The 25,747-nt window shown below is 39.0% G+C and overlaps 2 protein-coding genes across 2 annotated transcripts; one reads left to right on the plus strand and one right to left on the minus strand.

Annotated features, from left to right (window-relative positions):
- Nucleotides 1–1,021: 1,021 nt before the first annotated feature.
- On the minus strand, nucleotides 1,022–6,009 carry LOC112433999 (myelin-oligodendrocyte glycoprotein-like). Its single transcript, XM_076881364.1, has 5 exons — nucleotides 5,852–6,009; nucleotides 3,530–3,907; nucleotides 3,291–3,383; nucleotides 2,300–2,409; nucleotides 1,022–2,197 (listed from the first exon to the last, which is right to left on the minus strand). Exons 1-5 carry the CDS (start codon nucleotides 5,937–5,939, stop codon nucleotides 2,177–2,179), a joined length of 690 nt encoding a protein of 229 aa, XP_076737479.1. The 5' UTR covers nucleotides 5,940–6,009; the 3' UTR covers nucleotides 1,022–2,176.
- Nucleotides 6,010–9,345: 3,336 nt separating this feature from the next.
- On the plus strand, nucleotides 9,346–18,527 carry LOC101479890 (Fc receptor-like protein 5). Its single transcript, XM_004574672.6, has 6 exons — nucleotides 9,346–9,389; nucleotides 10,428–10,688; nucleotides 11,971–12,213; nucleotides 12,404–12,532; nucleotides 14,713–14,784; nucleotides 17,225–18,527. Exons 1-6 carry the CDS (start codon nucleotides 9,359–9,361, stop codon nucleotides 17,278–17,280), a joined length of 792 nt encoding a protein of 263 aa, XP_004574729.3. The 5' UTR covers nucleotides 9,346–9,358; the 3' UTR covers nucleotides 17,281–18,527.
- The last annotated feature ends 7,220 nt before the right edge of the window (nucleotides 18,528–25,747 follow it).

Genomic DNA, 25,747 nt, shown 5'->3' on the forward strand with positions numbered 1-25,747 from the left:
ATATAAAGTTCCCCGGGGAAGATACAAAGGATAACAGTTTGCTATTTCTGGAATGTGCTTTGCACCTTGAGCAGCATGGAAACCTCAACATTGAAGTTTACCAGAAGCCTCCACACACAGAGCAGTGCCTCCTCTTTGACTCTCACCACCCTCTGGAACACAAACTTGGAGTAATCAGGACCCTACAGCACTGGGCAAAAAATGTTCCCTCTAAGCCAGATGAGAAAGAAAAGGAACACACACATGTAAAGAAAACTCTTAAAACATGTGGAAATCTGAGCTTTCATCAAATCATCAAAGATGCACAGAAAAGAAGATCAGGGAAGACACATGGTTTGAAAGAGGAGTGAAAGAGGCCATCTATGTCTACTGTGAAAGGCCATCCTTGAACATAGACACTAACTGTTTGCTACCTACAATCCAGTTTTGAGACACATCTCAAACCTTCAAGAAAATTAAAGAATTCCAGTGGCTTTCATAACTAAAAAAAAAAAAATCTAAAAAAACCCAAAACTTTTGTGCACAGTTTTTTCTGTTTAACATTTTTCAACCGTGAAGTAAGTGGGTAAAATCAAACATACATAAACATATACCTTTTTAATAACACCCCGGCCTATGTTTGGAGAAATAGATCCACCTAAACTCCAGATACACATATAAATTATTCAGTTTTGGCCCAAATTAGAAAGCATTAGAACCTGATGAAGCAGTTAGTTTTTATGTCTGGATTGGCTGCAAACATAAAGTTTATACAGAATCACAGAAAGGAAATGAAAACAATATGATGGGATATGACGAAACACGGTGGATGTGAAATTTCACCCAACAGATACGTTTACAGTTTCAGTGAAAATGAAATCTACTACAGATTATGATGTAAGGTATAATTCTTCGTAGATGATAAATTCGTTTCTGTGATATCTTTATAATTCAGTACCGTCATAGAAGAAAGCATAAAGCAGCCTCTGCTCACTTTTAGATAAAACACTGGTGCCATAAGCTAACACAGTGCTATGACCTATGTGCTGACTTCACATTCTCACCCACATTACTCATCCATGATTCCTTGATGCTAACACAACATAAGATGCCTATCATGTGATGTAACAGCTGAACTCCAGAACAGATTTTAATCACTGAATATATGACGCAAACACACTGCAATCACTTGGAAATGCACTTTATGTGGCTGTTTTTTGTTGCATGAAACCGAATAAACACTGTTTCAAATATCACATAAATTCATTTGATAATGCAGGAGTGACAAGAGTTTCAAACTTCAAAAATCAGAACAATCGTTAAAAAAAAAAGACCAATTTTTTAAGAATTTAAATATGAAGAAGCTCAAATAAACAGAACAATGAATATTTAACTTTGATGATATTGGCTCTTTTCTCCATAAATATAGCTGCGTGGCTCAAAAGCCCGTTAATTGTCAGTGTTAAGTAACTGAAAAGCACTTTAGAGTTCAGAGGATGGAAAAGTTCTTCCTGATAAAGGAAACATACCTCTAAAATGACATCCAAATACTGAAATCCTAAAACTGATACAGAAACAATGTGTCATTATAAGAAAACTAAGAGATGAAAAAGCACCTACAGCTCCAGGCTGTCTCAATACATTACTGCTGGATTTGACTCTTTAAAAAAACACAAACACAAAACTCCCCTCAGTTCCCACCAATCTTCAGTTTTTCATATATCCTGCAAGTGTGTATATATGCAAAACACTGAAGTCACGTTATATGTAGTGCAAAGTTATGTGAACAGAGCTAAATCTTTCCTTGTGAGCAAAATAACTTTGACATAAAAGTAACAAAAACAAATTCAGCTTTAGTGTCGACATGTAAAACACAAAGTGCTGCAACACATCACTTCAACAGATTTAAAGTAACCGTATACTCTGAAGCCAGAGTTCAACTTTGGCTCAGATGATGGATCCTGTTTCTGTACTCGAAACTACTTGACATCAGCTGACCAGTCACTGAAGGCACGGTCAGCATTTACAGGAGTTAAAGTTCATTTGGGTCCAAACAGATTATGGGACACGTCCACTGTGTCCAGAAGAGGCTGGAAGAGTTAATGCTTCGAATCTTCAAACACATATGAAAGATCCGCAGGTACGTAGGCAGCACTCTTCTCTGTTAACAGTTCCAATGCGCCCTTGCACAAAGCAATTAGATTGGACGTTTCTTGAGCTGGAGAAAGATTTTTTTAATCACTTTTGTGTTCAGTGATATTTCAAATATTTCAAACATGAAGTAAATGCATAAAAACAAATATTTAAGACTTTAACATACTTCTGCTTTTTGTGACTCTGTGATCAAACATCCTCCAACTGCGAAGCACAGAAGAATAAACACACAGAGAACCACAACTGGAATCAGTCGGCACCGCTCGGACGAACCACCTGCCAGGAAAAACCAAACAGAGATGAGACCAACTGTAACTGTCAAACTCACGAAGTTACACATTTTTATATTTCAATATTTTATTGATAGAATTTTTATGTCTAATCATCAGAATCAGAATACTTTATTAATCCCTAAGGGAATTATATGAAGTTTAATTTTTGGTAGACGATAAGTTAGTTCCTGTGATGTCTTTATAATTCAGTACAGTCATGAAATAAAGCATAAGGCAGCCTCTGCTGCACTTTTAGATACAACACTGATGTCATAAGCTAACACATAGCACTGCTATGTGCTGACTTCACATTCTCATCCACCCATATTATGGGTACCAATATAAGATAACAATTATCTTATATTGGTATATTGAAACTGTCTTTATAGTAGTAGAATCATAAAATCACTTTCTTTTTCAGTCCACCAGATCATGTTGTTGACTTTTTTGGGACATTTTTTGTGAGGTCAGCAAAGGTGGAGATAAACTGCATTATTTGACAATGATGAGATAAAGATTTCGCGCATGGATTTGCAAAAGACCTGCATCTGTACTACAATGTGGAAAGCAAAGGCTTTTGTTACAGGCTTAGATCTAGCTGTGTGACAGTGTTACAATGACGAGAGCTGCATTAAATTTGGCATGCATAGAGGTCTGCTCATTATCTCGCAGAACACTCGCAACCACTGCCTTACATTCATAATACATGTACTCGTGTCGTAGACCACACATGTATTCAGCTAAGTTGGATTAATATGAATGGTTCAGTGTCTCAGGCACTTGCAACATTTATGGTAGGTTCCACATGACCCAAGAGCAAAAAAGTGCTAATTTCAAGACTTTTTCATATTCTGTGTTGGGTGTATGATGGTCTCATGTTCTCACCTTTATTATCTATCTCTTCATTTAAATCAGGAACATGGAAATTTTCAGGATCCAGTTGTGCCTTTGTTGTCACAGTTTCAGTTAAACTTGGGTCTGAAAGAACAAAATAAATTAAATAAAAATATGTATTTATCATCCATAAATTAGCTGATATAACTAAAGTCATTGGTCTTATAGGTTTTTAATACTTTTGAGAAAAAATAAACTGAGAAAAAAATGATTTTATCAGTCTGACTCACCAACAATCAGACGAACAATTGAAAACCTTGTTTGACTCTTTAACTTCGGGATGAAACATCTGTATCTTCCTTCATCTTCTAGTGTCACATTAGTGATTCTTAGTGAGATGTTTCCATCTCTCAGGCTGTCTATGAACAACGCCGTCCTCCCGATGTACGATGGGATCTTCATGTCGGGGACCTCGTGGGCGTCTCTGTAAAGATGAACATATTCCACTCGGCTGAGCCGGTCGTTGGGGTCAGGACGGAGGTCCGGCTTTGACCACTCCACCGTCAACCTCGCCACGTTAAATGCTGGTTCCACTTGACAGGGCAGGATCACATCATCACCTGGAGCTGCTACAACAGGCTGAAGGGATCCAACCACGTGTAACTGACCTGAGGGACAAAAAGGGAGATTTTAAATCTGATATAAATCAAATCAACATGCAACCAATTAGGCCTTGTTTATATAGCACTTCTCAGACAAATCAGATGCTTTTGAAAGAGCTTTTCAAGTGATAGAACGCCCTCCTACAACAGTCATCTTTCTGATTCATGTTTTAGATAACATCAGGCTTATAACTGTCCACTTTTCTTCTTAGTGAAGTGAACATATCATGCATTAAACACACACACACACACACACACACACACACACACACACACACACACACACACACACACACACACACACACACACACACACACACACACACACATCTTTGTGCAATCTGTCTTGGCATTTATTTAATCTCAATGTTGCTCAGTTGCTCCTAAATTCCAACCAAACACTGGCCCAGTCCCATCTCCACCGAAAGTCTAATCACTAAGGCCTAATCACTTAATCCTCACAGACTTTACTGACTCAAGAGGCAACTGACATAAGACCTTGAGGGTTCAAATCACACCTCTGGTATAAGTACAAAATCTCATGCAGTTATACTTATATATGGTATAGAAAACATGTGTTCCTAAGATTTAAATAGGCCAGTGGTACCCAAGTTATAGTAATACAGATTCCAATTCTTTGAGCCTATCCCAGCTAAACAAACTGCTAATGAAAAGGTTCGAGTCAAACATGCAGTCTTAGTATTTCTTCTTCTAACCATGCAAGTATGTAAGTTCATTAAAAAAAAGAAAATAAATCTGTCTAAGATTTTAAAAATGTTTCCAATAAACTTTTCATTCATCAATTTTCATTTCTTAAGGGAGTGATTGTGATAGATGAATAATTTATGGGTTATTCAAAAGAAAAAAAGCAGGCCTACTTGCTGTTCCTAGAGTATTTAAAAGTAGAATAGGAGGCAGAGCCTTCAGTTTTCAGGCCCCTCTTCTGTGGAACCAGCTTCCAGTTTAGATTCAGGAGACAGACACTATCTCTACTTTCAAGATTAGGCTTAAAACTTTCCTTTTTGCTAAAGCATATAGTTAAGGCTGGACCAGGTGACCCTGAATCCTCCCTTAGTTATGCTGCAATAGACGTAGGCTGCCGGGGGATTCCCATGATGCATTGAGTTTTTCCTTTCCAGTCACCTTTCTCACTCACTATGTATTAACAGACCTCTCTGCATTGAATCATATCTGTTATTAACCTCTGTCTCTCTTCCACAGCATGTCTTTTATCCTGTCTTCCTTCTCTCACCCCAACCGGTCGCAGCAGATGGCCCCGCCCCTCCCTGAGCCTGGTTCTGCCGGAGGTTTCTTCCTGTTAAAAGGGAGTTTTTCCTTCCCACTGTCGCCAAAGTGCTTGCTCATACGGGGTCATATGATTGTTGGGTTTTTCTCTGTATCTATGAAGCGCCTTGAGGCGACTTTTGTTGTGATTTGGCGCTATATAAATAAAATTGAATTGAATTAAACCAACCAAATATTTTTAATGAAAAACAAAATCAACAGAGATTTGTGGACAATGCTTTATATCAGTTCAATTCAGCCAAATATTTTTCAGTGATTTGTTTTATGAGGGTAAGATTTGACCAATCAAATCCAAGCAGCCTACTGCCACCAAATATCAATAGAAGTAAACTGAAACGTTACACACAGGCATCACAGCATCTAACGTCATTAGTATCAAAGATGCTGACATGTTTACTTTTTTTTTGTCTCCATAGAAATTAAAGGGATTGCCTCAGTCATGTTTATTTAATTGGCTACGATAACAGTACAGCCGCATAAGTCTGACAGGTCTCTAAGAGCGCTACATACGAAAACACTTCCATAACACACACACACACACACACACACACACACACACACACACACACACATATATATAGAGAGAGAGTAGCAATAATATTTGGCTGCAAAGCAAGGATACCTTACATGTACTTTAAAGCTTACCTTGAGCAAGCCTGAAGACGAAAAGGAGCGGAAAGACGACTATTAGAGTTGAGATAGAAATCCTGTAACTGAACTCTCCTACGCCCATTTTAATATGACAGTAATGCAGAAAATAATTAAAGCATCTCGAAACCAGCTGAATATAAGTCTGAACACGAGCTATAAATACATGAGGGGCGTGTCCTAACAGGTGAATTCCCCAGAAACACGTGCTTTTAACGTGATTAATTGTACAGTATCAAACTTCAAATGGAGAAAGTAAGTGAATATTTATCTCTACTTTTACTGAACTTGAAGTTTGAGAAAGCGAAAATTGAACGACACATGGGTGAATATAAAAACCAAACTTCATAAGCAGCTGTGATATCACAGAGAAGAGACTCACCTGTTCGGATCGCAGATTTGTAAATTCACGGTGACCATCTTATTCTCGGAGCAGTGTTTATAAGAAAACTACTTTATTTGGTAAAAGAGAGAGACCGTGGAGCAGCTGCTGCCTCGTTGGTAAAATGAAAGTAAAAAGATCAGAGGAGCGGCAGCAGGGATGGGGGAGGTTACGAAATCAAACACCTCCGATCCTCATTTTTAGTGAGCAACAGCGGGCAACAACTGAATGCAGTAGCTGCTGAAAGGATCAACATGCAAAGGCCTCACATGGTCCAAGAATGAGCTCCTCTGTCTCCACCGAGTCTGTACTATGTGTGCAGTTTGTCTTTCCTCATGGATGCGGCCATTCATTTAAACTTTATTTGCTTTTATCTTGTCTATGTGATAAATACGAACACGCTGCCAGTGAAACATCAGTGCACCACGGTGTTTATTTGTCGGTATCACCTTGTGTTCAAACATCCTTGTCAGCTGGGACTTTTCTGTGTGGGGTTAAATAGAAGTTGTAGTGGATTTCCATTTCATAGAAGCTCTGCTTTTTCAACCTGGCTGGGATGTGAGAGTGTGTGGTTGCACGTCTCTGTGTGTTAGCTTTATGTTAGACTGGCATCCAGTAAAATCTCACCAAAAATGTATTTGAAACACCCACAACTTCTCCTTAGTTGTGAGCTTGACTTTCTAAAGCCCATCCTGCAGGTTCAAACTGGACTTTAGAGGAACTGGTACAGAGATTCACCACAAACCACATCTGTACACGTTAACACTAGATTTACTAAACCTGCCAGGGAAATTTGTTTTGGAGTTTTTATGCTGGTAAGTATGGTAACTATAGCCACAGGCCAGATGATTTGGAACTGTACAGTTTAGATGATTTAAAATACCATTATTATCTGTTATATACACACCATTCTGCATTTCATCAGTAGCTATTATTCGTCTCTGACTCTCTTCCACAGTGTGTCTGTGTCTCAACTTCTTCCGCCAATCCCAGCTGGTCATGTCAGATGGCTGCCCGTCCCTGAGCTTGTTCTGCTGGAGGTGTCTTCCTGTTTCTTTTTTCTTCCCACTGTTGCCACGTGCTGGATCATAGCGGTCAGCTGATTGTTGCGGTTTTCTCTGGGCTATTGTAGAGTCTTTACAATAAAAAGCATCTTGAGATGATTGTTTTTGCAATTTGGAAAAATATAAAAAAAATTGTAATTGAACTGAATTATCTGCTAAAGTATGACTGCACATCCCACATGTTATTATGTAACCCACTGCTACGCAATAGTATATTATGTCAGTTAAAAGATAAAAGGAGCAACAGGAAGAATAAGACAACAAACATAGATGAAATCACAGAAAAGAGCTGTGGTAAGATGTTGGTATCTTTAATCTCTGAGATGAGTATTCCTCCATAATCTTACAAATATGAGTAATCACTCATATTTCAAGTGAGGTTAGTTAAGTTATTTACTTGGTAACCTGAGTAAACCAATATTAGAAAAAAACGGATACATTTGGAGAGAAATTTGTCTCAAAAGTGTTAGAAAGTTGCTTAAATGGATGTTTACAAATGTGCCCAGTGATTTGTGTGTAACTTTTGAGGACCCGCACATGTGTGTAATGCAAATTTCTCTCCATAGATGTGGGCCAGCGACCTGTGTCTGGTGAGGTTAACATTTAGTTCAGATGTTGTAATGTTGTAATGTCTTCACTAAATGTCTCAACCTCTGCTTCATACATAAATATAACTCCTGAAATACACCCCGTGTCTTTAAAGTCACGTCTCCAGCAGTTGTGTCTGATCATCACCTGCTCTGTATCACAGCAGTCGCTGAATTGCTTCAGAAACAAGGCCCATGGACTGCAGTGAGTCTTTTCATTGAAGAGTAATTAGATTCCCTTAGTTCCTGCTTGACTTTACTCTTTTAACAAGGTTCCCGTAAATACAGACTCAGCACACTTTGAAGCAGTGGAGTAAAAGACACTTTTGAAACACACCACACCGCCTCTGATGGAAGTTTCACTGCTGCAGCTGTGTTTGGCCTGGTATATTTCAGTGCTTGTACAGTAGGGTCAATAAGTGTTATATGTTTTAAGACAGGATTTTTTAAATTGTATTCATATATATATAAGTACCCAAAATGATACTTTGGGCACCTTTCCCATTCAATCAAAACGTAAGACTTTTGCTTTCTCACCAGTATGATTTCAAACGAATCTCCCTGTAACTAACTGAAACCCTCTTGACACAAAAGTGTAGAGGTTTGAAAGAACGCCAACCTAGTGTGTGGGAGTGTGCAGAGTTGTTTAACTATCCAACTCAAAGCAAACACTGCCGACACACACCAACATAAAGCTGCTTGGAAATAAATAAATGAATAAATATATGTAGATACATATATATATATATATATATATATATATATATATATATATATATATATATATATATATGTTTGAAATCGTACTGGTGAGAAAACAAAAGTCTTAAGTTTTGATTGAATGGAAAAGGTGCCCAAAGTATCACTTGTGATAGTGAGCCTCATCAAGCCAGGCGCTCTGGGAATTTTGCTGGCAAACCCTGCGTTACAGTTACCTAATCAAGTCAAATCTGGAGTTTTTGGGGGCGCTGAGGGAAATGCTTTTAGTTGTGCCATTATTGAAAAACCAAACAAAAACAAAAAAAACTTTAGGGGATATCTGCTTTTCTTACCAAAATCCTGCCAGTAACCTGACTCACTTCCAAAGTCTTGTGACATGAAACTTCTTTTGCAACCTGCATGTGCAAACTGCACAAATCAACAAATGCAACTTTAATATAACAGTAACATACTTCCAGACATCAAAATAATTACATTTCTTCTCTAAGTTTTATGCAATGTTTGAAGATTGTTATGCAAGATTTAAGTTTTTCTGCATGAATCTCAGGGCTGTTTTGATTCAGGTCTAATACATTATTAATATACTTCAGGTCTTCAGGGTGAAGAACGTAAACATTTTGCATTTGTGGTTTCAAAAATAAAACTGTGACATACATCCTGCATAATTGTCTTTTTCACTAAGTCAGCACTGAGGTGTGATGCAGCCCCTCCGAAACTCTTCAGTCTGAGAGTCGAACACCAGCCAAGCAGCATGGAGATCACAGCTCTGTGCACAATTATGGGTGAGTACTAGAATGTGTCAAGTCTCCAGTGAGTCTGTGTGTGGGCTTTAGCTTTTGGCTTTAATGAACAGATGGATGAATAGTTCAGCCTTTGATCTTTTCATAACATTAAAGAGAAATCAAGTTTTTGTATTTCACATGAATTCAAACATACTTTACAATAAACTGCAAGCTTTGTGATTATTTGATATTACAAGGTAATTGTTACTTTATAGTCGTTAAACCATCTTGCAAAACTGAGCAACTTTTACAAGCAAAAAGTTGCCTCATTGTTGCTAAACTTCTTACATTTTATTGCTATCTGTGTTTAGTTTACAGCTTCAGTATTTTAATGTAGTTTCTAACTACAGAAGTTTTGCTTCATATTTTATTAATTTGAGTTAATTTACCTATGAAGTTGTTTTTAGATAATGAAGTGAAATTCAGCAAATGCTAATTAATTATTGATGTGCTCATGAGGTAAATAATACAATAGACATAGACAAAATAAAAAGAATTGCAGCTGAGCATTTAATTAGGGCATAAAACCGTATTTGCACTCTGACATCCTGATACAGATCACATATTCACCCATAAAGAGCATCGTTCAAAAACCCCACATGTGTTTCATATGAAACCTTGTAACAGGAGATGCAGATGTATCTGTTTTGTGGGTAATATGTGAAGCTTTCATTACATATGTCACGTAACAGAGCTGCAAAGAGGAGACAAATGGTGTCAGTTGTGTTTCTTTTGATTTTACAGTGCATTGTTGTTTCATGAAACAGCAACTGGTGGAAACCATTTAGCATTATTAATTGCAAATACTCTACACTCATTTGGTTTCTGTTCACCCACGACAATGGAGGGAAGCACCTTCTCATCAGTGTTTGGTAGAGAATTTTCACAGAACAGATGCTACAGCAGCTTCAAGAGCAGCTAGACTCAGTTTTAGGTGGTGGTGACTACCTTATAGCTCAAACCTTATATCTGTTATTGTAAAAGTATTTAATTGTTTTTCACCTTTCTGTTTGTTGTTTCTTTCTCTGTTTCTTTCAGCCACTTTGAGTATCTTTCCCAACAGATCTCAGTTCTTCAAGTACGATCCTGTTACACTGAGCTGTGGAGAGCTTAAAAACTCTAATTGGACAATAAAGAGAAACACGTCAACAAAAACAAATGAAGAGTGTTCCAAACACTGGGGTACAAAAAATGAATCAAACTGCTTCCTTCAAGATGCTTACCCATCAGACAGTGGATTGTACTGGTGTGACTCTGGAGCTGGAGCCTGCAGTGAAGCTGTCAACATCACTGTGACCGGTGAGTTTAAGTACTAAATTGAAGAGGCCGTCATTTGGATTTAAAAGCCAGATTACAGATAGTTCTCTTTGCAGAGTTTTGATTGAAATATGACACCAACATGCTGGTGGGGTGTTCAGCAGGTTTATGAAGTTTAGCATATTAAAATAGTGAAAAATGTCTAATTAGAATTAAGCACCAATCAACACAGATTTGAACCTAATAGAAAATGTCACCGAGTGGACTGAGGGTATTTAAATTAATGCATCAAATTTCAGGGAAATCCAACCAGTAACCGTTATAGTGGGTCACTTTATGTTATAAATATGCACCATGAGAATATACACCATGAGAAGCCTGACATGAGGATTTGTTGAAACAGCTACAAACCTCATTTATGTTTTCCAGCCAAATGACTTCTTATCCATTGTCTCATATTAATACTGACTGTGGCCTCCTGATAGCAAACAAGCAGATTCAAAAAACAGACTTTTGCTAAAATACAGAAAAGAGCAGTATTATTGTTTTACTTCTTTAAATATCTAATATAAAGCTAGAACCTGCACCCTGTTAGCTTAGCATAAATCATTTAGTTCAAAATAAACAAAAACTTGTATCATGGGGTACAAGCATGCTAACCAGAGGGTGTAGTTCTGGAGTAACTGGGTGAAACATGTAAAGGATAACTCAACACCTGCAGTTAGCTAAAGAAATTAGCAGAAAATCTAATGGCAGACTCTAATGGGTTTTGAATTAAAGTACTGCAATAAGGGTCATTTAGATATTAGTGCATGGACAAAGCTTATTCCAAGCATGGGTAACAGTTAAAGCTTTTATTTAATATCATAGCTTCGCATAATCAATAATTATTGATGAAATGCTGGAGCTAGCTAAAATTATGAACAAAAAGTTATAAATTATTGACCTAAAAGTATGCCCTGCCAGTTAAAATGTTTGGATAAAAATGCAAATTAATATTTAGAACTAAAAATCTAGCTCGGTAAGCAAAAAGGATACATTAGTGAAATTTATCGCTATGTGTAATGAAATGAAAAGCTGTTAAATGCAGTAGTAACTTAAAATGGCATCTGAATGGCTGAAATAGCTGAATTCATTCAAACATGACAGATGTTGAGGAGGAAGTTTTTTTCATTTTGAGCTTATCTGATCTGGACTATGTCTTGGTTTAAGGAAGAAGGATAGTTTGGATTGACTATGTTTGATTTCAGTTTTTTTTTTTAACCTAAGCTTTGAGTCACCTTAAAACTAACTAATTGATCATTTCTGTCATGCTGTTGTTCAGGAGGCTCTGTGATCCTGGAGAGTCCGGTCCATCCTCTGCAGGAGGGCGATGCTGCAACTCTGCGCTGCATGGATAAACCGACTTCTTTTATCCCAGCTGAATTTTATAAAGATGGCCACCTCATCAGGAACAGCTCTACAGGAATCATGACCATCCTCAAAGTTTCAAAGTCTGATGAAGGTTTCTACAAGTGTACCATCTCTGGTAGCGGAGAATCACCGGACAGCTGGCTGTCTGTCACAGGTGAGAGGACTGAAAAGTAAAAAGGAAACAAACTTTTTCACACAGCAGATATAACTTCTGTTTCCACATTTGTTGGTGCTTCTATTTGAGCGTAGCACAGAGATCACAGTCTACCAACGCGATAGCCCAAGCTTGTTGTTGCGTTTGCATCAAGAACAAACTGTGGTTTCTGTTTTCTATTGTGTTTAAGCTGGGCGGCCCAAATCTTTTCACTCCCCTCCTATGTATGTTGTGCTTCCTGTGGTGGGTGTCTGCCTCTCGCTGGCTGTGGTGTTGGTTGTGCTGGTGCTGCTGTTCTGCCTCTGGAGGAACCACAAAGGTCAGTCTGTTTTTGAAGTATATCTGTTAGCCACAGCTTTGCACTTACAGTCATATTCTTTAGTTACTGTAAACACACAGTTTATATCGTTCAATTTCTCATACAGAATCCCGCCGCTAAAATCCAAAAGTGCACTGCTGGTTAGAGTGCCCTAAGTTTCCAATAAATTAAGGTACTTTACTTTATGAAACTATGTACATATTAAGATTATATTATAAGTTTCAAAGAGATTAACTGTTAGTTTTTCAGCGTGGCGATAAAGAGTAAGTTTATCTGTTGTTCTTTCAGCTGTCACAGCAGCAGAACCGCGTATTTGATTTAGTCGATTATTTTCCCCTGGATGGCATTTCTGGGAGGGTTGTGTCACATCAGATAACACCCTGCAGTTTCAAAGAGTCAGATTATGCAAATTTCCAGAAGAAAATTATATGTGCGTAGTCATCGCATGCAAGTATCAGCGCATCTCTGCACACTGAACCTTTGTGGCTCTTTATTTAGTAAAATGAGAATATTGAAACTTAAAAAGTGATCGGATGTAAACAGTGTCTTTGATGCCTTTTTTAAATCTTGGTGCTAGCTTTTACACTCTTAAGCTTAACAACCAATAAAACATCTTAAAAATGATGATACAGTCTAAACAAAGGTGACTGAGAGCGTCATTTCCCGCATAGTTTCTATTCATTTCTAGCAGACCAATTAACTTTGCCTTTCAATAGATAAAAGAACAATCTTTCAGGTTTTAGATCCTCCCAAATTTATTTTTGAACTTAAAAAAAGAAGACATCTTTTGCTCACAATATAAATATAAATGCACATTTTAAAAATGTGATTAAATCAATTTAAAATGATGATTTAATATTTCTTATGTGTACTGTTTATATACACTTAACGAACACTTTCTTAGAAGGGCTGTAATGAAACTGGGCTAGTCATTGGACTATTTTTGATTTTGCTGAGTGTTGATATGATTCTTAGTTATTATTTTCCACATCAAAAATGTGTTTTGCTGCATTTCGTTGTGGTTATTTTGCAAAAGCCATGTACTTTCGCTTTGTTCATATCTTCCCCTTTCTGATTGAAGATTTTGGGTCAATTGTTGGCACCAGACATGGTTTTAACACAGGCCGGTACATACATGAGCTGATATACTTAAAACACAGTGGTGCGACTAACGTAAAAAAGTATGAGTGCATTGTGTCTTACATATTCTTCTGTGTTATCAGCTGTTCGATCTCCTTGGTATGTCTTTGTGTTTCATGAGCTCACTGCAGATCTGATCTCTGATTAGTCACTATTTGTATGATGAAAGTGTCGAAACTCGCTGCACAGAAACCGTTTATGTTGTATTTGTTTGATTTGGGTCAAAACAGAGGGCCTGTGTGAAAAAACACAATCAGAAAGTAATCGGGTCGTTGTTGGTTCTGGTGTGTTTAGACATAACTGTAAGACCAAAAATAATACTTGTAGTATTAAACTATGAAACTATCAAACCCTCCCCCACACTTTTACAGGTTTATGTAAAGACTGCACATGTTCTCCCTGTGTGGGTTTCTTTCGGGTAGTCCAGCTTCCTGCTCACACTGCAAGCCTTAACTGAACTTCCTCATCTGTATCTGCAGGAGTTTATGCATCGCTGAGAGCTCATTGTTGGGAGACAGCATAAAAAAGCAGCAGATGTTTCCTGGTAAAACAGAGAGTGTCATGTAAAAGCAGGTCACTGAAGACAAAAACCTGGAAGAGCGCTACAGCTTTAAGAATCTAATTTTGATGAATCAACAGCAGGATTTACGTTACAAATGGTTTTCTGTGATGTTCTCTCTTTACTAAGCTGATCTATATTTAGTGATTTAACCGAACAAACTATATACCATACCACCTTTATTTATAAAGCACTTTAACATAAAACCAGAGTTCACAAAGTGCTGTACATGCTAAAAGCATAAGTAAAGAAAATTAAAATGAGATAAGATAAAATAAATAACTAAAAAACAAAAATAAATTGAAACATGTCAAAACAAATTGAGTCAACCCCTCTAATCAATGCCAAAGGCTTTGAGAAGAGATGAGATCGATTACATGTAGCAGAGAGCTACATATGTTTAACTTTTTACATGGTTGTTTTATGGTCGAGAATCATATTTCCAAGCAGATGTTTAACAGTGAGAAGTGTTGTGCTGCAGGTGAAACTGACCCTGATGTTTCCTACACTGATGTCACCATCGTACCGGAAGTGCAGCCAAAGAGTGACAAAGGTAAAAACACATGCAGAGCTCTTTTCCCACACGTACACAAGAGCCTGAGGCATATGTATGTTATTTATATTACCTCAGTTTTTCCCTTTTGTGGAAAGTTATAAAGACTTTATTTGTGCTATGTTATCTGGTCATGAGTGAAACTTCTTTGATCTTTGAGTCAAGTGTAAACGTCTGCATGAAACTACGACCTCATTGTTTAATGACACAAGAGTATCAGTCGTTATCAAGGAAGCACACGAACAAGTTTCATTTTGTTAATGATTTATAGAGTCAGTGGAGTATCAGCACATAATAAGATACAAACGATAACTAAACATAGAAAGAAACAAATACAGGTGGGTGGCTCACAGGGGGTTCAGAGAGTTCTAAAAATGTGGTTTCACTTGTGGTCGGGGGGATAAAAACCAGACAGAGAGCACCCATGAGTAATAAAAATATCATCAAAATCTGTTGTGTTCCCAGATTGTTGCGTTTAATGACTTTTGGTTTCTATTTAAATGTTACTATGTTTAGTTTCTCCGGGTTTACTTCTGCCTGGTCTATGGGCATTGCTCATTATTCTCCTATGCTCCTCTCCTCGCATCTTAGTCCCCCCTACCATGAGGAGAGACTACTCATATTTGACATTTAGGGCCCCGATTTAAAGTCACAATATGACACAGTGTGGCAAGATAGTATACAGTGCTGTGCAAAAGTCCTGAGCTAACCTAATTTTTTTATATTTGGTTTCCAAGGGGTCAGACTTCCCTGTAATCTTTCTCAAAGCGGTCTTGAGCAGTAGTTCTCCAGGCTTTCTGAACGTCTTTCAAATATTTCTTTTGGACACTGGCTGCTTTTTCACTCTTTTTAATTTTTTTAATTTATTTTAATTTTTTAGGGGAATGTGTTTTTTATTTGTTAAGCTACTTGACTCAACTATTAATTACTGAAGTATAAGGAACCTAACCCACTGATGTGTCAACACATAACAAAGGATTAGCAAAGAACACATTTTTAATTGCATCTTTGTTGCACATAAATATTCCCATTTTGTCATCAGATTCTACAAAAATGCCAAAGATAACACAGTTTGAGAAACACAGCATTTTTGCACCAACACGATGCTTCCCAAAGAACCATTAGCCGAAAATCTTGGAAATCTCTGCACATTTACTGATGCCTCATCAGAATTGGTGTTAAGTGGTAGGGCTGCCATCAAGAACCCATTCTTAAGGTAGGAAAACAGGAAGTGATGGAGTGAATCCCAAATTAAAATATTTGGTTCAAACTGTCATCAGTATGTACAGTGGAAGTCGTGAGAGAGGTACAGTGAGTGTCTACAGCCACCTGTAAAGCTTCCTCATGGTTTTTCATTTCACTTCAGCCAGTGTTTTGGAGATCTTGTCAAAACTGCTGAAATTATGAATACAGAAAAAATACCATCAGGTTTTGATCCACTACATCTGAAAAGCATCTCAAAGGCAGCAACTTCATTTTTCAGCATGGCAATGATCCCAAACACTGACAATGCATTAGAAACAGAGTGTTAGAAAAACACACAAAGAAACACTGTCAGTCATGGACTCGCCTCCCTGAGCCCAGGCCTCAACATTGTTGAAGTACGGGATCATATAAAGGTAGACAACATCTAAAGAAGAGCTTTGAATGTCCTTCAAGAAGCCCGGAGAACTATTCCTGAAGATGACGTAAAGAAACAAGAACGCTGCAGAGTTCAGGCTGTGTTGAGGAATAACACAACCTTCAACTTTGTAAGACCTGTACAAGCTTTCATTGCCTAATATACTGTGATTCTATGTTTGCACGTTTCACTGCATCATTGCGTCCATTTTCCATATAAGACAGGCTGAACTCTGTCCTCTCTCCTTTAAATGCATTTTAGGGATTTTTCACATGGAGTACTAACTTTACTTTCTGGTCATTGCTCAGCCTCCCTCAGCGCCTTGCATTTGGTTCCTCTACCAGGCCATGACGTGTCTTAGTGACAGAAACAGAGAAAAGTGGCTTATAAATGACTGCTGTGTCCTGTACCATCACAGAGATTCTTTTAAATATAAAGACTTACTGCATTTCCTATTATTGGTACACAAAGATCTTCCTTAATAATAATGTTAAAAATGTTTTAGCATCAAAATGTATGCAGTGCTTACAGTAAAAGTATTCATTATAAAGAATTGCCCATTACTACAAGTGAGTACTGATTCACTGCAACACTTCAGCGCTGAATGTAGAGGCAGTCATATTTTAAGGGGGCGGGGACACCCCCTTCATACTGTGTGAGAGTCACTGAAAAATGAAGCGTGAAACAAAGAAAGCCCACACTGCCTGGTGTCACTGCAAGTAGATGTTTTAAAAATGTATAGCATGTGATGAAGTGTAGTTGAACTTTAATGTCTGCATGTTGTTAGTAGTTTAACAGTTTGCATCTTTGTGTCTTTAGCAGAAACAGATTCTGAAGCAACTTTCTATTCAACAATCAAACCAGCAGCCAGCTGAGCGGAGGCATCAGAGTCTGTGCTGGGATCTATTTTTGTTTCGTCTTCATGTATAAAAACTGTAAATGTAAACTGAGCCGAGTCCTGCTGCAGCTGAAGACCCGCTTGTTTTGCATGCACTGCTGTAAAATCATAGACTTTTGTTCTTAAACTATTTATTGTTTATTCTTTTTGTCATTTTTTTGCTTGTGATTTTTTTAAATTAATTTTTTATATAACTCATGAATAACAAACAAACGCTTCCAGCTTGGCAGTTGAAGAAGTGAATGAGAGAGTGCTCAGTTTCTGTTTTTCAGCGGTGTATTGAGTAACCTGTTCTACTGCTATGAATGAAGCTCGGAAAATAGAAAACTGGAAAATGTACTCCAGAATTACCCGACTGAGCCAGTCCCTTGCAATTTCTCATTACAGTTTCTGCTTTCACGTGTACAAGTGAAACTTCCTTAATATGTTTATTATGTGTCGATCTGTTTATAGAAACTGAGCAGACAGGGACTTCCCACTAATTTACTCATGATTAGCTCACTTCCTGTTCCTTCTTTCCACTGTATCTGATTTCATTCAGATACTCAGAGCTCATCAACAGATCCTGTCAGGCTCTAATTTTAATCAGGTTTTTAGAAATGTGGTTTTCATTTAATCATTGTTTCAACTGCATTTAAAACTTCTTCAATTTTACCATTTATATCTTTAAATCACTGAATTTATGCTTTGTACTTTCCCGCAAACACTGACTCATCCACTTGTTTGCCTCAGGCTTCTCCATGTGAGAGGAAACTCAATCCACGTGTCCTAGAAATATCTTGTAATCATACTAATGAAAGCAAGTCATGACAAAGCATTTTTTTTTTCTATCGCATTGTTACCCTGTTTTTTTTTTTTTCAGAGGCCAAGTTTCTGTCATTTTGTTATTTAACAGTGAGTGTGTCATATGCTAGTCAGGTGAATGTAAACTATTGTCTTGTACTTTCCCGGCTCTCCAAGAAAATGAATTATTATTTTAATCATAAAGTTGTTTAACATTTAATTTAAAAAGGGCAAATTTGTGGTCTAAATAAATAAAATATATAAATATTGTTCTTCTCTTTAAATTGATCTGTCAGCACAAAGGACCACTTCATTGAATGAAAGAGCAAACACACAGTAATTTTATTGTATTTGTATAGTACTTATTCTATTGTATTCCGGTGGCTGGTATGATTTCTATTTTTGTATAATATGTTATTCTGTTTATCTTATTCTATTCTATTGTTTTTCTCTCCTAATTTTTACAGCTCTTGTACTTTCTCCACGTGTGGGTCTAATAAAGGTTTATCTTATCTCTTACCTTTCAGTCTGAAACCTCAGCTTGTGCAACATTTTAAGACAAAAACCAAACAAAAAGCAGATTTAATAATAGGTTAATTTATTTACGTGAAAAAGTGAGCTCTGCAATCTCAAAACACTATTTACTGAGGTCATTTCTAAGAGTTGCACTGATTTTGACAGTATAAAGTCACATTTCTCACTCACGCCACCTAGCGGGCCCTTTTTTTATTTGCCAAACATGATTCACTCATAGTGCTCTCTCTCCCATGTGTTCAAATGTTGTTCTTATCTTAGTCGGAGTCTAAGGGCAGAGTTTCCTGTGCAGATATGAAAAAGATCAGAAAACATGTCACATTAAAATCGGTTCTGATTAATTTTTCTAGTATAAGATTAATGGCTGAGGTGGCAGGAGATATTGACGAGAGCAAATATAAAAACTGGCTTCACTTTTTAATTTTATTTATACATCCAAATCTCAGCAACAGCAGTTTCTTCAATGCACTTTATGTAGTAAGTTAAAAGGAGACTTTTGAAGTGGAATCTCCACTTACAATCATCGCTGCAGAGTGTGAAGTCGTTCTAAAATGGAAAACGACTCTGCCCCCTAGTCGTCAGTGTATTGGTGGTTCTTGGTGTCCGAGGCTGGGCGCTAAGGTATGTACCGGCTCACTCCTGGTGGCTGCTTGACAACACCTGTGCCTCAGTCAGGCCCTCTGCCCTCTGGGCTTGCGGATCGGTTCACTCTGGCGCAGCTGGCTGCTGGCAGAGCCCGCGGGCATGTCAATGCAGCCCCCTCAGGCTTGTTCTCGGTGGCTGCTGGGTGACCCCTCGTTCGGGGGCTCTCCTCAGCTCTTCCCAGGAGGGTGACACAGTTGCCCCTCCAATTGTTAGTGTGATGGTGGTGTGTTTATTACGTTGCTCTCTTTTTTGCTTCTTCTTTTTTTCTTTTCTTAACAGGTGATCCAGGTGGTTTGTTTTTAAGTGCCCTTTCTCACTGTCCCTCTTCCCCTCTGTCTCCCCCCCCCCCTTCTTTGTTCCTTTCTTTCTCTCTTTCCTATCCTCCAGTCATGTCTGTCCCGTCTGTAACAAATGAAAATAAAATAAATAAATAATAATAATAACCAAGGTCAATCAAATGGACCAATCTGGCAAGGTAATCTACTTGGATAACCTTGATCCATGATGATCCACTTGGTAAAGTAAATCCATTGGGCATCTTTCTTGGCCTTCAGACAACAATTCTGATGCCTTAAGAACCAAACAGGACAGGCCAAAAAGCAAATAAACAAAAAAATTACTCTGCCCCCTGGTGATCATTTCCAAACTGGGATTTCTCTTTGTGTTTTGATGTTTCACACACTTAAGCGGTGACACGTTTGGTAGTTTAAGACGAGACAAAACATCAGGATAATCTGAAAAACCTAAATGCAGGGCAGAAAATACAGAAAGTAATAATAAAAATAATGAGGGATTGCATTTATATAGCGCTTTTGTAGGCACCCAAAGCGCTTTACAATACCACTATTCATTCACTCACATTCACACACTGGTGGAGGCAGCTACAGTTGTAGCCACAGCTGCCCTGGGGCAGACTGACAGAAGCGGGGCTGCCATGTCTGGCCAACACCAATAGGAGTGTCTTGCCCAAGGACACAGCGACCAACGACAGTGCTGGGGATCAAACCGGCAACCTTCTGGTTACAAAATGAGCTTCCCAACCCACTGAACCACAGTCACCCCAAGCAGAAGAGCTAAAGAAGAATCTGACATTTCAGCAGATGTTTTTCACCAGAGCAAAATCACAAAGTGAAGCTGTTGTGAAAGTTTTATTGTAGCAGAGGAGATAGCCAAATCAGCCCGGCCGTTTACCGTGGGAGAGTTTCTGAAGAGTTGCATGATGAAGGTGTACAAAACGCAGATTTTCGCAAATGTGAGCTTGAGGAGAAATACAATTGCTGATTGGGTTTGTGAGATGGCCACTGATTTAAGAACAGAGTTGTGTGAAAGAAGCAAAGACTGTATTGCACACTCTCTTGCGGTGGATAAAAGTACAGACATGATGGACATTGCACAGCTGGCCATCTTTATCTGTGGAGTGGACTCCAATTTGTACGTTACAGAGGACATATTGGACATTAAATTGATGCACGGGACAACGACAGGAAAATACATTTTTGAAAACTTATGAGACAAAGCAGAAAGAGAAAGCGAGTCAAGGACAACAACAAGAGACAACATCGTCACATTGGAAAGGTAGGATAGTAATCATCCACAATTATTTTCAGTTGCAGATGATAAAGAATTCAGAAAGTTTATTCATGCAGAAAATCCTATGTATGCAATTCCAAGCAGGAAAACACTCTCTCCAAAAATCATCCCAGGCCTATATGACAGACAATGTGCATCTTCTTTCAATTTTGCATATTTTAATTTATATTTATTGTGTTGTGGTTTGCAGTGTTTTGTGTTGTTTTGCTTTAAATTTGTTTAAAAGAAAAAAAAAAGCTGAAAATTGAAATAGTTAAAAGTTCTCTCTCTCTCTCTGATTGTCTTTAGACACTGTGACAACTGAAGAAACACAAAGTTTACAAGAAATGTTTTTGAGCTTATCAGAGTCTCTGATGTCAGTGTCCATAAACAGTCTTGAGCAAGCAGAACAGAAAAAATGCAAAATAATGGATATCACTGAAAGTGTCTTCTTATTACCAATGTAGAACACGTATGTAACATTATATAAACAATATACATGAAACCATACCGTGCGCCTCTTGGAACACATGCAGAAAAGCATTAACGTTGAGGTTGTAGATGCATGTGTAGCTCTGTATCCATGCTAGCTCCACAATGCCATGGTTGTGCTCTCAGCCAAACTCTGGTCATTTGACCATTACAAACTCTACCTCATACAAACTTTACAGCACTTTACATATTTAACAAACCCATATTTTGTAATCACATATTTTAGACATGTTTTTTAATCAGTGTTACACTTTTAAAATCTTATCCAATAAATAAAGGATACGATGATAATGAAAATGGAACAAAAAGGAGGGCGTGGCAGACAAGGTAAACAAGCACATTTCTTAGAGGAGGAGAATGTGGAGAGTGAGGAGGAAGGAGCTAAAATGGACCACATAAAGGCAAGTAGTGTGACTATGTATAATGTGCATGAGGAGATTAGTATCCTAAGGTTCTCCCTTAACTGCAGACAGAAGCTAAAAGTAAATGGACACAATGTGACAACTGAAGTAGACACAGGCTGGGCTACACTGCCATGTTGAAGGAGTCATTTTAAAAACCCTTTGAAGGCAGTAATGCACCCAAAGTAAGCAAGTGTGGAATCAAACTGAGAATGTATGGAGGCCACAAGGTACCCATGTGCAGGGACAGACTGGGACTAAAAAACAGCCCTGGACTTTGACTGGGCCCGGACCAAAGTAATCGGCGTGCGGAAACTCGGCAACAATAATGCTTGGCATTAGTGTTACACAGTGTTGGGGAGTAACGGAATACATGTACCGCCGTTACGTATTTAAAATATAAAATATGAGTAACTGTATTCCGTTACAGTTACCGTTTAAAAAGGTGGTATTTAGAATACAGTTACTTTGTTGAAATAAATGGATTACACTGCGGTACTTTCCTGTTTCATTTTGTTGCGGGTCAGGACTGTTTGGGTTTTGTTTGACAGCTACGTTCTGTCGTTCCAGGTGGCAGCGTTACGGTTGCCATGGTTACAGGGCGACGCTCTCTCTCTCTGCGACTGTGTGTTTCCTGGGTGAGAGAGAGCCTTTTCGTTGTTGTTGTTGTTGTTGTGCTAAGCTAACAGGCAGAATGCTACAAGCATAGCTCTAAAGAATGTAGCATCATGGGCAGTGTAGTCCGTGCTGCAGGGAGAATGGACTGCCATACACGTTATGTGTCTGTGAGCGCGAGGAGGGACAAAAAGGGGAGTGGAAAGGTACGAGTTGTCATCGAGGAAAAACGGGAGCTGGAAGCATGTAAATGTAATAATAACCACTTCAGCCAAGAAGAGTGCCTGACGAGCCCAGTTGTAAGTACGCTATTAAGACTCAACTGTACACCGTGTTCGTGTTTTCCTCCGAAAACAATAAGTTCCGTTGGAGCAGCCTTTCAACGCCTCTCTCTGTCTCTCGCAAGAAAAGTTGACCCACACAAAAAAGTAAAGCTATTTTTCGGCTACGAGCCGACAGGGACCCCGCCGTATTAGTCAGAGGTCCCTTTACTACAGTTCGGAGTCGCGGACCTTCAGTAACAGTAATAAATCACACAGCAATAGTACATTCACGTAGTTGTAAAAAGCATGATAATATATTAAGTAATCCAAAGTATTCAGAATACGTTACTCTCATTGAGTAACGTAACGGAATACGTTACAGAATACATTTTAGGGCATGTATTCTGTATTCTGTAATGGAATACATTTTAAAAGTAACCTTCCCAACACTGGTGTTACAAGACTTTAATTGTGGCCTATGCTATCAAACCATCAAAATTATAGCAACAGTGCTGATGTTGAAAATAAAATGATGGAATGGATTTAAAAAAGGTTTTCTTCCAAGACAGCATGGAATAGATTATATAAAATGCTGTTAGATAATGTCTTAAAATGAATTTATTACTTGATAAGCTTAATAATTTATGCAGTAATTACTCTTACTGCACAAATAATACCACATCACAGAACAGCCGGTACTTCCTGGAGTACCGGCTGTTCTGTGATTCTCCAAAATACACAGATGCAAAGTCCACCCCTGCCCGTGTGGGGAGCAGCCAAAGAGCAGGTGGAATTCAGAGACAGTAAAAAAAAACCTGGATGTGGTGGTGGCTGAAGGGGCTGGAACTAGTTTGATGGGTCGGGGGTGGATTAAGGCCCTTCAATTAGACTGGCAACCTGTACATAAGATAGAAGGCAGAGACGATGCCTTACAGTGGATACTGGCCAGATATGAAACAGTGTTTAAGGATGAGTTGGGAACGCTGAAGGGGTTTGCAGCAAAGATACATGTAGCCAAACCGTGCTTCTATAAGCCCCAATCAGTTACGTTTGCTATGAAAAAGAAAGTGGAGCAGGAACTGGAGAGACTGTTTGGAGGAGAAGATCATCCAACCAGTGAAATTCTCAGAGTTGGCCGCGCCCATCACACCCATGCTAAAGCCAGACTCCAGCGCCAGAATTTGTGGTGACTACAAACAGACTGTTAAAAAGGTGTCGCCTGTAGAACAATACCCATTCCAAGAATGGAGGACATGATAGCGGGGCTGGCGGAAGGAGAAAAATGCACCAGTTAGATATGAGTCACGCATACAACAGGTTGATGACTAATCTCAAAAGTATGTCACAGTAAACACACACAGGGGTTTGTTTACATACACCAGGTTGCCATTTGGTGTAAGTTCAAGTCCTGCCATTTTTCAGCGCACCATGGAGAGTGTGTTGCAAGGTCTGACCAATGTCGCAGTGTATCTGGATGACATCATTCTGACGGGAAAGAATGACAAAGAACATCTTCAAACACTGGATGGAGTGCTGCAGCGCTTGGAGGAGGCGGGCCTTAAAAAGGAGCAAATGTCAACTCATGGAGAAGGAAGTGACATTTTTAGGACATCGGGTGGATAAGACCAGTTTACATCCAATGGCAGCAAAAGTGAAAGCAGTGCAGGAGGCGCCACCCCCAAAATCAGTGACAGAGCTCAAAGCTTATTTGGGTTGTTGAACTTCTGTAATAAGTTCTTGCCAAACTTTTCCACACTGTTGGCCCCACTGCACAAGCTTCTGAGAAAGGAGGAACCATGGTGTTGGGGACCAGTACAGGAGAAGCTTTTCTGCAAGTCAAAGACTGTTGCAGTCAAGCAGTGTATTGGTACACTATGATGAGCAGAAAGATTTAATTCTTTCTTGCGATGCGTCCCCCTACAGAGTGGGAGCAGTACTAGCTCACTGCACGCCAGGTGGTCAGAAGAAACCCATTGGGTTTGCATCACGTACCCTGAATGCAGCAGAAAAGAACTACTCACAGCTGGATAAAGAACGATTGGCTGTAATATTTGGTGTATAGTATTTTTCACAAGTACCTGTACAGCAGGAAGTTTATGATTATCACGGATCATAAGCCATTGATAAGTTTGTTCCATGAGATGAAGGCCATCCCTCAGATGGCATCACAGAGGATCATGCGATGTGCAGTGTTATTAAGATCATATGAGTATGTCATTAAATACAGAGAAGGCAAGAATAACAGTAATGCTGTTGGTCTGAGTCGTCTTCATCTTCCAGAGAACCTCCCTAAAGAGGTGGCAGCTGAGGACCAGGTGTTGATGGTTAATCAGGACCAGGAGGGCATGATGACATGTGAGCAGCTGCAAAGATGGACAACCAAAGATCTCATTTTCTCCAGAGTGTGTCAGTATGTTTTGAGAGGATGGCCCACTATGGAGCATCCTAATTTTCAGCCCTACAGACAGAGACAACAGGTGCTGAGTGTGCAGGATGGGCGTGTGCTGTGGGGGGCTAGGGTGGTGATACCATAATGAGGTCGACGCCCCCTTTTGGAACAGCTACACACCCGGGAATGAGCCGCATGAAGGGCCTGGCCAGAAGCTACATGTGGTGGCCGCATATGGAAACTGACATTGAAGACAAGGTGAGGTCCTGCAGTACATGTCAAGAACATAGACACAAGTCTCAAGAGGCACCGCTACACCCCTGGGAGTGGCCAGAAAAGCCCTGGAGAAGGATACATATCGATTATGCTGGCTCGTTTTGAGTAAAATGTTCTTAGTAATAGTGGACGCCCACTTCAAATGGTTAGATGTGTATCCAGTTCCATCCGCTACATCAGCTGCAACCATAGACTGCCTGAGAAACTCTTTCAGCATGCACGGCCTTCCTGAGATGGTGGTCTTAGACAATGCCCAGTGTTTCGTAAGTGCACAAACTAAAGAGTTCAGGGCAAAGAATGGAATCACTCATGTCACCTCCGCTCCATATCACCCAGCATCCAATTGGTTAGCCGAAAGAGCAGTGCAAACTTTCAAAGAACTCATGAAAATGAGTGCTGGAGACACACTGGCAACCAAGTTAAACAGGGCTCTGCTTAGTTACCGAATCACACCACAGTCCAAAACAGGGAGGTCTC

The sequence above is a fragment of the Maylandia zebra genome, linkage group LG3 (genome assembly GCF_041146795.1).
Source record: "Maylandia zebra isolate NMK-2024a linkage group LG3, Mzebra_GT3a, whole genome shotgun sequence".
Taxonomy (NCBI): domain Eukaryota; kingdom Metazoa; phylum Chordata; class Actinopteri; order Cichliformes; family Cichlidae; genus Maylandia; species Maylandia zebra.

Excerpts from the sequence above, each read along its gene's own strand:
- LOC101479890 (XM_004574672.6), top strand. The coding sequence starts at position 9,359 with ATGGAGATCACAGCTCTGTGCACAATTATGG. Across the intron at positions 12,533-14,712 it reads CCTCTGGAGGAACCACAAAG|GTGAAACTGACCCTGATGTT; the intron begins GTCAGTCTGTTT and ends GTTGTGCTGCAG. Across the intron at positions 14,785-17,224 it reads GCAGCCAAAGAGTGACAAAG|CAGAAACAGATTCTGAAGCA; the intron begins GTAAAAACACAT and ends TTGTGTCTTTAG.
- LOC112433999 (XM_076881364.1), bottom strand. The coding sequence starts at position 5,939 with ATGGGCGTAGGAGAGTTCAGTTACAGGATTTCTATCTCAACTCTAATA. Across the intron at positions 2,410-3,290 it reads TGAAGAGATAGATAATAAAG|GTGGTTCGTCCGAGCGGTGC; the intron begins GTGAGAACATGA and ends TTTTCCTGGCAG. Across the intron at positions 2,198-2,299 it reads CAGAGTCACAAAAAGCAGAA|CTCAAGAAACGTCCAATCTA; the intron begins GTATGTTAAAGT and ends ATCTTTCTCCAG.